Here is a 14,696-nt window from a genome sequence, read left to right as displayed (position 1 = left end):
CAAAATAAAAAGTAGTAAACCTCTTACCAAGCAGATCTAAACCCTATCTGTGAAAGCAGACCTTTCATATGTAGTAACATGAAATCTTCCAATTGCTCAGTGTGGTGTTTGCCTAAAATCCAGAACAGTATTTTGTAATAACACACAGAGTGTACTCATTTAGGCAAGGAAACACTGGGGCCTGCTGAGAAGCAGGTCCTGCTCCAGGCAGGGTGGTTTGAGACCCCTGGGACTCAGGGATGGATGAGTGGTGGCTGTGGCTGGGGTGGACCATGGCAGTTGCTTTCCATGTAGAAGACCTGCCACAGAGAGAGGAATTCATGTTCGATTTGGCCTTTGAGGATAAAATTCAGACCCAGCAGCCAGGGCTTCAGTGAACGAAGGTGGCTCACACGGCTCCTGGGACAGAGACTTCTCCCCAGGGCCTCGGCCACAAAGGACTGCCTGTGAGACGGGGAGCACCCCTCCAGGGTCAGCCATGAGGCTCAGCAGGTGCCAGAACACCCTCCGAATAAAGAGGACTTGAAGAGTTTCCTGTCACTTTAAAAAAATGGATTCTCGCTCTCTCTTCTCCTAATGGATCTGAATCTGGAGCAGTAATTTCCAAAGACAGCAAGGGAGGCGCAGCCTCACAGCTGGAAATGTGGCTTCCTCCCCTGGCTCCATGCCAGCTGCAGAACATAATTTAGCTTTTGATTTCAAATGGCACTGAAAGAACATACGCGACCTCAACGTTATCAGAAACTGAGCTGGGCTAGAACACAACAATCTAGATGCTAAAGTTTTTGTGATTTTGTATTTGGATGCCTGGCAGTGATCAGGAACCACCAAAGGGGAGATTAGTTTTGCTCTAGATGAGATCTGCTGCTAAGCTAAATGTCTGCCTCATGAATACTTACTAAACATGTGGTCAAATACACATTATTTCATCATCTTCAACAAGATTCGTTCCTGAATTCTTCCCTGAGACAGACTTTGATACCGAAATAATGTTCACATTTTCTAGGTTAGTTTTGAATAGGCTTGAACTATACATACTCAAGAAAATGTTATGTTTCATGTTTACATGTTTTGAATCTTAAAAACTGACATAGTGGAAGAGTGAGTAGTGTCTCACCATAAAACACTTTGATAGATAGTTTTAAAAACAATTCACAGTCATTTTCTATAACTTTCCATAAAACGGCCAACAAAATGATAAAAACTTTATAAGCAATAAAAGGCTTAAAACAGGGCAATAAAGTGCTAAATTCCCTTAAATAAAACTGCCAAAACCATGAGGCAAGTCATTAAATTAAAATTAGATGAAGGAAAAAATTTTAAATTTAAACAATGAGAAAGTAATTAAAACAGTACAAATGAAAAGACATTGAATTATTCAATAAATATAAAGCCATAGTAAATAAAAAATTTAAACAGTAAATTTAAACAGAGTAAATGTATCCTCAAAAAATGTTAAAATGAGGTTATATTTGTGGGAGGCTCTGAAACTATGAAGTGTTTTGTAAATATTCTTCACTGACTTGGACTTGTGACTTTCTGCGTTGAAAACTTAACTAAAACGCTCATTTACTTCACGGGTTTTCAGTGGTACCACAGAGAAGAGGGAGGCTCTGAAGCCTGCAGCTTAATTCCAGTTTCTGTCAAGACATCTGTTTTCCTCCTGGGGATATTTTAGCATCTTCTTCCGAGGCCTGTGTCTGGCATCTCGAGGGTCTTTCTTCATTATCATGGTAGGGACTTTCAGCCATCTTTCTGTTCCTGAGAGTCTCTTCAGCTTTGGGCAATTCATGTATTATTTCTTCAATAATTGGCTGGCCACAGTGGCTCAGGCCTGTAATCCCAGCAATCTGGGAGGCCGAGGCAAGCAGATCACTTGGCCCCAGGGGTTCGAGACCAGTCTGGCCAACAAGGTGAAGTCCCTTCTCTACTAAAAATACAAAAAAAAAATTAGCTGGGTGCAGTGGCGCGCACCTGTAGTCCCAGCTTCTTGGGAGGCTGAGGCAGGAGGGTGGCTTAAACCCAGGAGGCAGAGGTTGCAGTGAGACTGTGCCACTGCACTCCAGCCTGGGTGACAGAGCAAGACTCCATCTCAAAATAATAATGATAATCATCATTTTCTACCTTTTTTCTCAGTTATTCTTTAACTTCAATTAATTACATATTATTACCTAGTAAAATGTTCATAATCACTCTATTTTTGTAACACATTCACTTCAAGCTAAAAGTAGTATTAAGATATACCAATATCTAGACATTTCTCTAGTCCAAACTGCTTAGGCATATGTGCCAACAACAGCTTGGAAATCAAGTAACTATGTTTTAAGGAAACAAATGGCAATGAGAACAAATGCATTCTTTTCTTTTATTTCTTCCTAGGCAAGCAAAACAAAACAAAACAAAAAGTGTAGATCCCACAGGTGAGTTACTTCAAAGTTAATGCCTGACCCCCTGCAACCACAGTCTTTAATCAAACAGCCAATGCTATGCTCACTGGCTTAAGTCCGGAAAGAATCTAGGAGATGCCAAAGATACAAAAACATGACCATACACAGCTCCAGCCTTTTAGAAACCATCACAGCCTTTTCTGATGGCCCAGGATGCATGAGCCCTCCAGGTCCAGGCTCTTATCTCACTTGTGCATAGGTAAAGGCAGCTGAGCAACATGTCCCTGGCAGGACACCCAGCGTGAGAGAGCGAGTGAGAGTGCGCGCACAGCAAGGCGCCCCTCCCCTCTTCTAGGACCAGGCGAGCTTGGACACAGCTGAATGTGTGAAGTCTCATTTCAATAAACCAGCACGACAAGAACGAAACACTGCTAGCTCTGACTCTGAGAGGCCCTTGAGGCGGTGAGATGCGAGGAATGCGGAGCGGGGACAGCCCCACCACCCGCCCCCTGCACCCACGAGCCACCACTCTGGAAGGCCTCAGAGAAGTCAGGCTAGGACTCCTACAGCAAAGGCAAAAAGCGGAGAAAGCCACGATTCTGTCAGAGCATGGACAGATGTTTAACTCACAAGGAATCCACATTACAACTGCGCATTTACTGCATGCTTCCAGAAGCCGTGTAGTAACTAGTTCAACTGGTGCTTGCTGCTAGAATAATCATCACAATAGCTCTCCACAGAAATGACTAATGTTCATGATTCTGCAGCTGGATCTGAGCACAGAATCCGAGTCAATGCCTCAAACACCGCTTGTGATTACGAACCGGGGAAATACTGACACTTGCCTTATGGGCTGTTTTTACACAAAATCATTCAACGCAGTTCACCAAATGTTGACTTAAGACTTAATTCCACCAGGCGCCAGGCTAAGGCTCCTTAGGGAATAAAAAGCCGGCAATGCTCACGTTTGCACAAGCTTTGCAATAAGCCCAGACGGTCTGGCACAACAAACGCTAAGCGTGTGGGTCGACTATCACCCCACGGGCAGGGAAGGGGCCTGAGGGCGCGCAGGGGAGAGGCGGGAACCTGTAGAGAGAGGTGGTGGCGCGGGGAGCGCGAATGGAGGGAGGCGGGTCCCTGTGGAGCGCCGCAGGAGGGAGGTGGCAGCGCAGGGAGCGCCCGGGCAGCCCAGGCGAGGCAGGAGGCGGCGCCGACCCGACCCAGGGCTGAAGTCGGCGGAACCGGGGCCAGTGCGCACCGCGCTAGGGTGAGCCCGCTAGGCCCGCGGGGCGGCCTCGGGGCGTAGCCAGAGGGGCCCGAGCCTAGGCCGGAGCAGGTGGACTTCGGGGCGGCCACGGAGGAATCGGGGTCCAGGTGAGGAGAGTCCCCGGGTGCAGCGGCCCAGCCCCGAGAACGGAGCGCACGCGGAACTGGCGGAGGCCTCGGAGACTTCCAGCCGGGACGGGACACGGGTTTCCCGAGCAGGATCTGAGGCTCCAAGGACATCCTGGACGGCGAGAAGGCGCCGAGAGGGGCCCGAGCCGCGACCGCAGGAGAGGCGGGGCGGCCCGCGGTTAAATTCCTCAGGCACCGCATGCAGTTCCCGGCTGCAAAAACACGCGAGACAGGAGAGGAGCGAGGGTCTGCAACCCAGGTGGGGCAAGGGCGCCGTCAAGGCTGTGGCGAGCGGGGCGTCTGGGAGGTCCCTGAGCCGCCCACGCAGGTTTCCCGACGTTCTCGCAGAACCCTCAAAGCAGGACCCCAGCCCCAGACTCCAAGCGGCGCCCCTCGGCCCCGCCGCCCGTCCCAACTCAAGGCCCCGCCCCCGCCCGCTGGTCCAGCATCGGCCGCCGCCCCGCCCCACCTCGGTCGCGTCCCCGTCCCGCCCGGTCCACCTCGGCTCCGTCCCCTCCCGCCGGTCCACTCAGTCGCGCCCACCCGGTCCAAACCTCGCCCCCGCCCCCCTCCACACCGTCGGCCCGCCCCCTGGTCCGCACCCCGGTAAAACTCGGCCCGCCCCCCGCCCCCCGCCCGCCGGTCCACCTGGGTCCACCTGGGTCGCGCCCCTCCGCCCGGCAACCCGGCCCCTCCGCAGGCGCACGGGCTCGCTTCCCTCTGGGCTTCCTTAGCGCTGCGCCCATTCTGTAGGCCAGGCTCACACAGGAGCCTCCCCAGCTGGGATCCGCTTCTACAGCGCCCTCCTGGAGCTCTTCCCAGTCTTAGGTCCTGAGCACACCGCCCAACACAAGCGTTTAAAAAGCATCTGATACAGTGAATTACTTGGTAAACCCTGATTACTCAGTGTACTTCCAAAAAGGAAAAGATGTAGCTCAGAAAACAAGCCCTGTTTTATTAACTTAATCTAAGAAGAATGAGTTAAGCAGCTGAGAAGGGGGGAAAGGTGGTAACTACCAGAAAATGGAGGTCAAAGGAAACAACTGCTACTGAATAAAAACAGTGAACAGCTGACATCTGGGATTCCTGGCAGCCAAAGCAAAAAGGGTATCCATGGGAAATCGCTCTCTTATCCAACAAGAAGTACATGAGCTCATAAGAACAAAACATTTTTCTGGCGCTGAACTCTAAAGGGAATACTTTTCACCTGGATTTCTACAGAACTGCTAGTGACTGCACAGTGAATGAGGAACAAGATTTTAAAGGACAGTTTTACAAAAACAAGGAAAGAAGGCCAACACTCTCCAGGTCTTTCGATTAATCTGCAATAAAAGATGAATATAAAAAGTGAAACTCCAAGATGATATTTTCCCAGAGAGGTAGACTCATATAAACTAGGTGAAGAGCTCACGTATGATTTTTTTTTTTTTTTTTTGAGACGGAGTCTCACTCTGTTGCCCAGGCTGGAGTGCAGTGGTGCGATCTCAGCTCACCATGGCCTCCGCCTCCCCAGTTCAAGCAATTCTCATGCCTCAGCCTCTCAAGTAGCTGGGATTACAGGTATGTGCCACCACACCTGGCTAATTTTTGTATTTTTAGTAGAGACAGGGTTTCGCCATGTTAGCCAGGCTGTTCTCAAACTCCTGACCTCAGGTGATCCGCCCTCTTTGGCCTCCCAAAGTGCTGGGATTACAGGCGTGACCCACCGTGCCTGGCCTCACCTATGATCCTGACTGGATGTAAGGTAAGCATTTCCAAAACCTAACGGACTGATCAATTCCTGTGTTCCCTGAATGAGGCTCTGAGATGCTGGCGGTGCCCCCACACCCCTTGTCTCCTCCTGGAGGGGTCTGGCAGGAGCGAGAAGGTGTACCACCATGGAATTTGCCAGCCACTGTGTGCCACTGGAAAACCCAGGGAAGAGAGGCATGTTGGGGGCACTGTAGACATTTTCTTCTAAAAATTACCTGGCTGGACTTGTTTCCAGCACAGTGGCATAGGGACACGCTCTCATGCCACTGGGAAGGTGCCCGGTGTCCCCACAGTGGTCAGCTGGGCCCCGAGTCCTGCCGTCCCCACAGTGGTCAGCTGGGCCCAGAGTCCTGCTGTCCCCACAGTGGTCAGCTGGGCCCCGAGTCCTGTAATGCGGTCTACACAGAAGAAAATGGACGTAAGGGATATTTTGAGGACAACGTGCTTACCCCAGCTGCCCGGAGGAATGTTCACATCATTGTATTTAACAGACTCTGTAACTTCATGTAGGGTAGCGTTCCTATGACACGCAAGGACCGTGAGCAGAACAGTGTCCTGCCAGATAAGTGAGTTCACCTGCTAAATGCAGCTGTGTAGCATTTTCCACGGAGAATCTGCCAAAAAGGACAGCTTTCTTCTGGCATAATCTATAGTGGGTTGTTCTGTCACTAACAGGCCAGGGGTTTACCAGCTTTTGGAGAGCAAGACACAACCCCACATCAACAAGAGAAGGAGTATGTGCATGTTTCTGTCTAGAGCCGAGACCCATCAACCCAGGTGGGAGAGGTCCCAGAACCACATCCAACACAACGCCATTTCCAACACAACGCCATTCAAGACTTCCCACAGCCCATCTCCTTCCACCTGTTCCTGACAAGCTGTGAGCCCAAAAGCACCCACAGTCTGTGCTTGTCACATTCAGAGATTACCCAAAGAACACAGACAAGACAGACAAACAGCTGGAACTTAGGTCTTCCTGTCCTGGCTTCTGGGCACAGGCCTGCTTGTCTTCATAACAAATACACACAGGCCCTAACTGATATGGTTCATGAGCACTAAATCTCCACTTATCACAAGGCAGTGGCCAGGTACCCAGGACAAGACCAAGGGCAGGGCCTCAGCCTGACGAAACCGGGACCGGCAGACCCAAAGGCACAGCAAGTGCTGCTGAGGGGATCCAGACGGCCTCCAGGAGGGTGGAAACTAAGTCTCAGAGGCTGGGCAGCCAGGAGGGGCCAGGCTGAGGGCTAAGCACCGGGTATGACACCCTGCCTGGGTGACAAGGCCATGGGCAGCCGATCCAAGCCGCTGCGGGGCTGCCCCGGCACAGGGCAGGGCTGCTCAAGGTCCTGAGTGCGAATGCCCAGAGGGCCCAGTGCCAGGCACAGCAAAGGCAAAAACAAACAGCATTTTCCTCTGCAGCTTCCTGGGAGTTGAGGTGTGGGCCCCACCTGTTCAAAATGAAAGCCAGAGACCTGAGTGCTTCCAACAATGTTGGCCATTGCTTTTCCAGCTCCAGTTCTCACCTCTGTGCTTAAAACTGAAACAGAAAAAGCTCAAAGGCTCTTGCTTCTTGTGTGCCGTGTTCCCACACTGACCTCTGAGGGTCAGAGACAGAGGGGTCCTGTCCTTGCTTCTCCCGGCCTCTGGCTCCTGAGGGCCCTGGAGGCTCCATCAGCTCCACAGCTGCAAGGCTGTGCTTGGGGCTCGCTCTGGCCATTTTCTCTTTCATTTTGAAGAACAAAGGTAGGAAACACGATTACAGGGTGGGCATTGCTGCCTTTTACCCAACTTTACCATTTCAAGTCACTGACACCAGGCCATCCTGACAGCCTGCCTGGAGGAGGTGGCAAGGGGGCCTGGGGAACAGGAAAGGAGTGACTCCTCAAGGGCTCCTGGACACACGTCCTCAAGAAGCAGCTTGTGAAGAGGAATGCCCGTTCACCTGGTGCAAGTATCTTTCCACTTCCTGGAAGAACACGGCCTAGCTCGGTCCTGACACAGCCTGTCTGGGAAGCAGTGTTGGCTCATGGCCAAGTGAGTCTTCTACCCTGGGGTCCAGCACAGGCCTGCCCTGGGAACATGAGCAGCATGGACAACGGGGTACAACAGGGCGTGAGAGCCAGCCGCGGACAACAGGAAGGGCGTGAGCGAAGGCCAACGCGCTTCCTTCTTGAACAGATTAAGTACGCAATGAAGCATATTCACCCAGAGTATTTATCTTCATAAGAACACAATTAAATTTTCTAGTTAAATAATCTATTTATCTAGTAATTGTGTTTCAAAGATTTTCAACAGGGCTTGAAAGGATGAATCCATTATTCCCTAGTTATCTCATTTTTGTTTTGATGGTTTCTGATCTTTTAGGAAGCCAGAAAGACAAAAGCAGTCAAAAACCACATTTTGTTGACAAATTAATTAATGTTTGTAGTATAGAGTTTCTTAGTTTATATATTGCTACAAATCATCTAGGTACAACTTTTATTTGAAAATTCTAAATTCCTCTTGTGCACCTTAAAAAAGATCAATGTAAAGCGAAAAGAACCATATCCCTCTTAAGGTAAAAAGTATATGGGCAACTCCAGCTTTTCCACGCTCAACAGTAAACTGTATTAAGAGAATATTGAATGTTCTTTCATTCATACGACATGCAACAACAGCAATTATAATAATTTTTTCCAAAAGAGATTTGAAATAAGTTATTTCCTTGATTACAAATTTGATGTACCATCTCAGAAATTTTGAGAAACTTGGAAATTCAAGAAAATAATGTTTTACTAAACCAAGACAAGTACTGTTAACAATTATTTAATGGCATTTAATATGTATTTAGTTCCAGAGTACTCCTAAAGCATTAACAAACATGGGCTATAGTCATATTCCCACTTTCAATCTCCCCCATATGAAGCCTTTTTTCCTGTCATTACAAGTTTTTTAAGCGTCACTTTTAATGGCTGTAGAATGCATACGTACACCATGTGGTTCACTATGCAGTGTAAGAACATGCTCACCCACCCCCCCAGATATAAACTGAGATAAAAGTATTACAATACTTCAAAACTGGGAAATAAGAGCTTATCTGCAAAGATGTCCACCTTTCCTCCCACCCAGCATTTTACCTTCTGTGTCGTCCCCGCTGGAGGCGTTCTCGGGGCTCCCACAGCTGCTGGGCTCGGGCCAACAGGGGACATAGCCCTCGGGAGGCCCACTGGCGGTGTAGAGCCGTCTGGCAGTCGGGGTCTCAGAGCTAGCGTCTGCAACACAGGAGGAAAATAGCAGGAACTAGTAAATATCGCAAAACGCAGTCATACATTTATTTGCCTTGATTACATCATCGTTTCTCTAAATTCATTCAAGACGTGAAATCAAATAGCTCAATAAAACCTAACCACTGTCATAAATACTGACTTTAATATGTCAAGTATTGTGCCAGAAAAGCAAGTCAGCTACACATCCAGCCAAGAAAAAGGAACTGTCCATAATTATTTGAATTCACATTAAATTACTTATTATGTAATACATAAGTTTTGTAATACAATACAAAAACATAACTAATTCATGAGCATCGCATGACACACCCTTTATCATCACACCAGGAGTCCCTGGGGATTTTAGTGCACAGACTTCTGGGTCTTTTTCTCCACACTTGCTAACAACATGAATACACTGGCTGTGTGCACACACAGACACACACACAACAGACACACAAACATCCAGAAAACAGAGACAACACAGGTACACACAATAGACAACAGAGACAACACACACAGGTACACACAACAGACACACATGTGCAGACACATCAACATCCAGAAAACACACACACAGAGATAACACAGACACAGACACACACAGAAATACACAGACAACTCACACAGAGGCACAAAGACACAGAGACAACATACACAGCCACACACACAGATATAGACCACACACACAGGGACAACACACACACAGACACAGACATGTACAGAGACACAGAGAGATACACAAATACACAAGCAGACACAGACACACATACATCTTCACGGGATCGTGTCACACACTGTATTATTATACACTCATATAAGTTATACATTTGTATCTTACATGTATAACATCATTTAGAGTGAATACAGCATGTTAAAATGACATATTGCAACTTAAATCTGCATACTTTTAATGGCTACATTCCATCCCATGCGATGGAATTATAACCAGGACTTAACCACTTTCCTCCATGGCCACGTGGAGCTGACCAGAGGTCGTCGCCACTGCAGACAGCTGCTGGGACCTCCCCTGCTGTGTGCCCCTCTGCCAGACGTCATCACCACCGTGGACGGCTGCTGGGACCTCCCTGTGTGCCCCTCTGCGCACATGGCTGTTTGGTTCCTGCACAGGGATCTGCTGGTTTAGCGGGCAGGTGCTTCTGCCGGCTTTTCATGCACACTGTCTGGAAGGCAGCAGGGCCACTTCCTCTCAAACTGTCGGACACTAGGCAGCCTCTGTCAGTTTAGTCTTCCTTTTTACATGCAGAATATGGCAGTGACGTTCTTGCAGGTGACAAACACAAGTGGACATCCGGCAGTGACGCTCTTGCAGGTGACAAACGCAAGTGGACATCCCAGCTGGGCTTTCACCAAATGAAGTGCATTTGATTTTGGAAACAACAATGACAGATATTGAGCAAAATCACTAACACACATAATAGAATGTAACGGTAAAAACCTTGAAGCCTTTTCAGGTTCCACTGTCGTCAATATACTTTGCTGTCTTGAAGGTAGGGTGCCAGAATCCTAGTTCTTAAACTAATCTGATTCACCGCAGCTGATTAATTCCTGTGTCATTCCCTGCCAGAGCCAAGGGCGGATGGAGATGGCTTCTAAGTACACTGTTCCCTAGTGGGTAAATCAACATTTGATCATTTTTCACAGAATATTTTTGGAAGCTTTTAATCAGCTAAATCTGTCTTAATAAGAAAGTTAAACAGAACTTAGAAATGTCACTGTTCACTTAATCATTAGGATGGACACGGGAGGGATCAGGGAACACTCAACGACTCATGCAGAGAAAACAAGAAAACAAGGACGAAGCTAAGAGGATGGGTCCAAAACGTACCGCGCCAGGGAGACAGTTCCAGTCTGTGGGGTGACCGCGGGCCGGGGCTGCACTTCTAAGCCGTAAGTGGCACCTCCTGCCACAGTCACAGGCACCAGGCAGACAGGAGCACCACAAGGGGCCTCAAGGCTGGCCCGTCTGTGAATCACGGTGACCTTGTAATCCATAATACCTTCTGGTTCTGACGTTTTATATTCTTTTGGGTAACTTATGGTTTCCTGTGAGGACATTTATGCCTTGCACAAGTTGGATGTTACATGTCTTGATCAGGTACAAGGAAGAGACTGGTTACACTTTACGGGATGGGCGACAGCGAGAAGATTCCCCATCCCATCATCTCCTCCGCCGGACGCACAGAGAATGCAGCATCTGTGAAGCATAGCTCCCCCAGACCTGGCATCTAAGAGTCAGGGTCAGAGAGGGGCAGTCAGAACCCCACCTCCCTGCTGGACAAGTCACAAGCACCAGCATCCCTCAAGAAAGGAAGAGGAGTGTGGTGGCTCAGAGCCCAGGGGTGACAGGCGGTTGGGTGTCCTGTGGGTTCCACCAGCATCATCCCTTCGCAGGTGTCATTGAACCTGGCTCCTTTCTTCCTGTCACGTTCTCTTCAGCTCCTCTGGGCTGCTCCTGGCAGCCATTAGTTATGGAGGGGCTCATGGCCAGCCCCTGGACCACTTCAGGCGACCGCCGGGTACCACTCCAGCCGTGTGGAAGAGAACCTCATCCGTTCCCCTCCTGGCTTTCCCACCATCTTTCAAAGCTCCTCCTCCCTTTCCCCACAGCCCTTGCCCTTGCTTCACCAGGAAAATAAATCAGAGAAGACTGCCACAGACACCTGCCCACCATGCTGGCTGTGAGCAGAACCCACATCTGACACAGATCCTTATGCCGCGCACCTGGCAGAGGCCAGCCATCCTGCCTCTGAGAGAGCGCAGCGGCTCCCACCTCCCTCCCTCCCCTTCCACCCCATCAGCCTGTGCCTGTGCTTGTTCCTCTCACCCTCCCTCCCTCTCCTTCCTCCCCATCAGCCTGCACCTGTGCTCTTTCCTTTCACCCTCCACTCGTCTCCTTCCTTTTGGAGACCTCCGTGGGGCTCTCCTGTCCTCACCGTGACTTCCCTCCCAGGAGGCAGCTGGCGTTACCACTTGCTGCATGTGCTAGCAGGGCTCTCTGTGTATACACAGATGCACACATATTGTTCTTTCCTCTGTCTTTTAAATGAATTCAGCAGCGAACTCTCACGGCCTCTTGCTTCTTCACCCATGGCCTGTCTTGGTGCTGAGGCTCCCATCCCTCCTGACAGCTGTGAATGGCCCCAGGGGACAAGGTGGACACCAGTCACTCCCCAGCCTCCTGCTGGCACAGGTACAGGCTTGGCCTTGTCTCTTCTCTGAATAGCGATGGAGAAGCCTGTGCAGCGCTGACCCCACACGGGCCAACTGAATTAGCAGGAAAAAGTGTTGGAGGCAAAACCAGGGCCCACGGTGCCTCTTGCTGCATGCCCACACCTCAGGGGTGCCTGGAGAGAAGCTTGGCTCAGACTCCCAGTGACAGGCCTGCAGGTGCCCAGCCCCAGGCAACCCCTCCTCCTGCCTCCCTTGTCAAATCATCCCCTCACCTGGCACGGAGCCAGAGGCCTGAGGGCGGGTGAGGGGTCAGGGCAGGTTCTACCAGCTCTTGGCCATTTTGGTCTCCCTGCCCCCGCCCACCCCGCAGAGCCCTTGTGGAAGCCACACAGTGCCCACCCCCTCCTGCCACCCTCAGCCACCCACACAGGTGCCCCTCTCAGGAGGAGAGGGACTTCAGCGGTCAGCACAGCAGGTTTTCCCTGAGCAGATGCGGGACATGTAGCAGCAGCATGTGGGTCTGAGAGACAGAGCAGAGTGGGTGACGGGTGTGGGGTGACCTAGGCTTGAGCCCCTGGGAGAGGCCTCCCCGAGATGAGGAGTGTGGGGACCAGGAGCTTTGTTTTGGGGAATAAGGCAGCTGCCTGATGGGCTACAAGGGACAAAAATCCCTGCGTTTGGGGCTGGGCCCAGGTTGGAGAGCTCACGGGGGCCACAGACGTGTGCACTTGTGACACAGGAGCCATCGGACCTGGGAGTGGGTGTGGACAGGAGTTGGAGGCATGAGCTCTGGGCCCCTCCATGTGCAGGGGTTGTGGATATGAGTCAATTTAACACGCAGAAGGGGATTATTCAGCCAAAGACAGAACACTTTAATATTTTAATGCATCCTATAAACTACCCTAAGAAAGGCCATCCTAAATCATATCCTTTTTTTTAACTTTTGAGATGGAGTCTCGCTCTGTCGCCCAGGCTGGAGTGCAGTGGCTCGATCTCAGCTCACTGAAACTTCTGCCTCCCGGGTTCAAGCGATTCTCATTCCTCAGCCTCCCGAGTACCTGGGACTATAGGTGCGCACCACCATACCCAGATAATTTTTGTAGAGACGGGGTTTTGCCATGTTGCCCAAGCTGGTCTTGAACTCCTGACCTCAAATGATCCTCCTGCCTCAGCCTCCTCAAGTGCTGGGATTACAGGTGTTAGCCACCACGTCCAGGAAAATGATGAGTATCCATTTTCCTGAATTCTCAATGACAAGGTGGTAACTGAAAAATTACACAGTTTTGAAAAATATTTTTAAAAAATTATTTTAGAGTCAGGGTCTCACTCTGTTACACAGGCTAGAAAGCAGTGGTGTGATTAGGGCTCACTGTCTCCTTGAGACCTTGGGCTCAAGCAATCCTCCCTCCTTGGCCTCCTAAAGTGCTAGGATTACAGGCGTGAGCCACTGTGTTTGGCCTGAAGAGTCTTTTGTCCATTTTGCTGGAAAAAGTGCTGGAGGCAAAACCAGGGCCCATGGTGCACCTCTGTCGTCCTCACATAGGATGCCACCAAGTAGCACTAAGTAGTCTCTGTGGGTTTTTTTTAACCAGGGAGGGTCTCCAGGATCATCTTGCAGAGAAACTGCAAGTGCCAAGCACAACTGCTGTGCGTGCTCCAAAATCTCAGCTCAGCCGTGGTGGGAGGCTCAGTCGAGTCCAGGAGCACAGGGCTATGGGTGCCAGGACCATGCCTGGGAAGAGGCACCGCACTCCAGCCTGTGCAACACAGGGAAACCCTATCTCAAAAAAACCCCAAACCCACTAAATTTCAGCTCAGAAACTCCCCGCGCATTTGGCTCCATTCTACAACATGGTCACAGTTATTCTGAAATGAGATGTGTAAGGTTGGTTATTATCAGGAATGAAAGAAAATGGTATTTCCCACCAGCAATGATAACTGGCAAAATGCTAAGGCAGGGAGCGCTAGCCCGACGAGAGGGCTGGACAGAAGAGGCCACCCCGATTGCTGTCCTGACGGCCTTCTTCTCTCCTGGTACCACGACACTTCAAGTAATTAGATCTACATCAACTGAAATCAGTGTAAATTCCGAGGACAAGCACAACAATGCTGCCCGGTATCTCCGCTGCGCGCCGCACCCAGACCCTCTCCACCTCTCAGGGAGATGGCGACTCACAGAAGCAGGCGTTCTGGAGAAGGAGGGAGGCTTCATTTCCCTCCTATTTTCATCATATTTAGACAAGCTCCAGCATCCAAGGTCTCAGCACACACGAGAATGAACACACAGGAGCAGGTAGACACTCACAGACCCACAGAGGCGCACAGACCCGCACAGGCACACAGACCCATACACGCGCACAGACCCACATGCGCGCATAGACCCACACAAGCGCACAGACGTGCACACGCGGACAGACCAGCACACGCGCACAGACCCACAAAGGGCACAGACCCACACAGGCGCACAGACCCACACACGCGCACAGACCCGCACACGTGCACAGACCCACACAGGCTCACAGACCCACACACGAGCACAGACCCACACCCGCGCACAGACCCACATGCGCGCACAGACCGGCACAACGCACAGACCCGCACACGCGCACAGACCCACAAAGGGCACAGACCCACACCCGCGCACAGACCCACATGCGCGCACAGACCGGCACAAGGCACAGACCCACACACGCGCACAGACCCACATGCGCACAGACCC

General features: G+C 50.5%; 1 protein-coding gene across 1 annotated transcript in view; it reads right to left on the bottom strand.

The window, feature by feature from the left end:
- The window catches only part of ERICH1 (glutamate rich 1), a 61,244-nt gene that overhangs the window by 15,852 nt on the left and 30,696 nt on the right, over positions 1-14,696 (bottom strand). The window contains 1 exon segment of the mRNA XM_017887052.1: positions 8,654-8,788. Within this exon segment, the coding sequence (XP_017742541.1) occupies positions 8,654-8,788 (135 nt within the window).

Source organism: Rhinopithecus bieti, unplaced genomic scaffold (assembly GCF_001698545.2).
Source record: "Rhinopithecus bieti isolate Rb0 unplaced genomic scaffold, ASM169854v2 scaffold_16559, whole genome shotgun sequence".
NCBI classification, from domain to species: Eukaryota; Metazoa; Chordata; class Mammalia; order Primates; family Cercopithecidae; genus Rhinopithecus; species Rhinopithecus bieti.
Note: the sequence above shows the minus strand (reverse complement) of the source record. Positions and strands in the feature narration are given on the sequence as shown.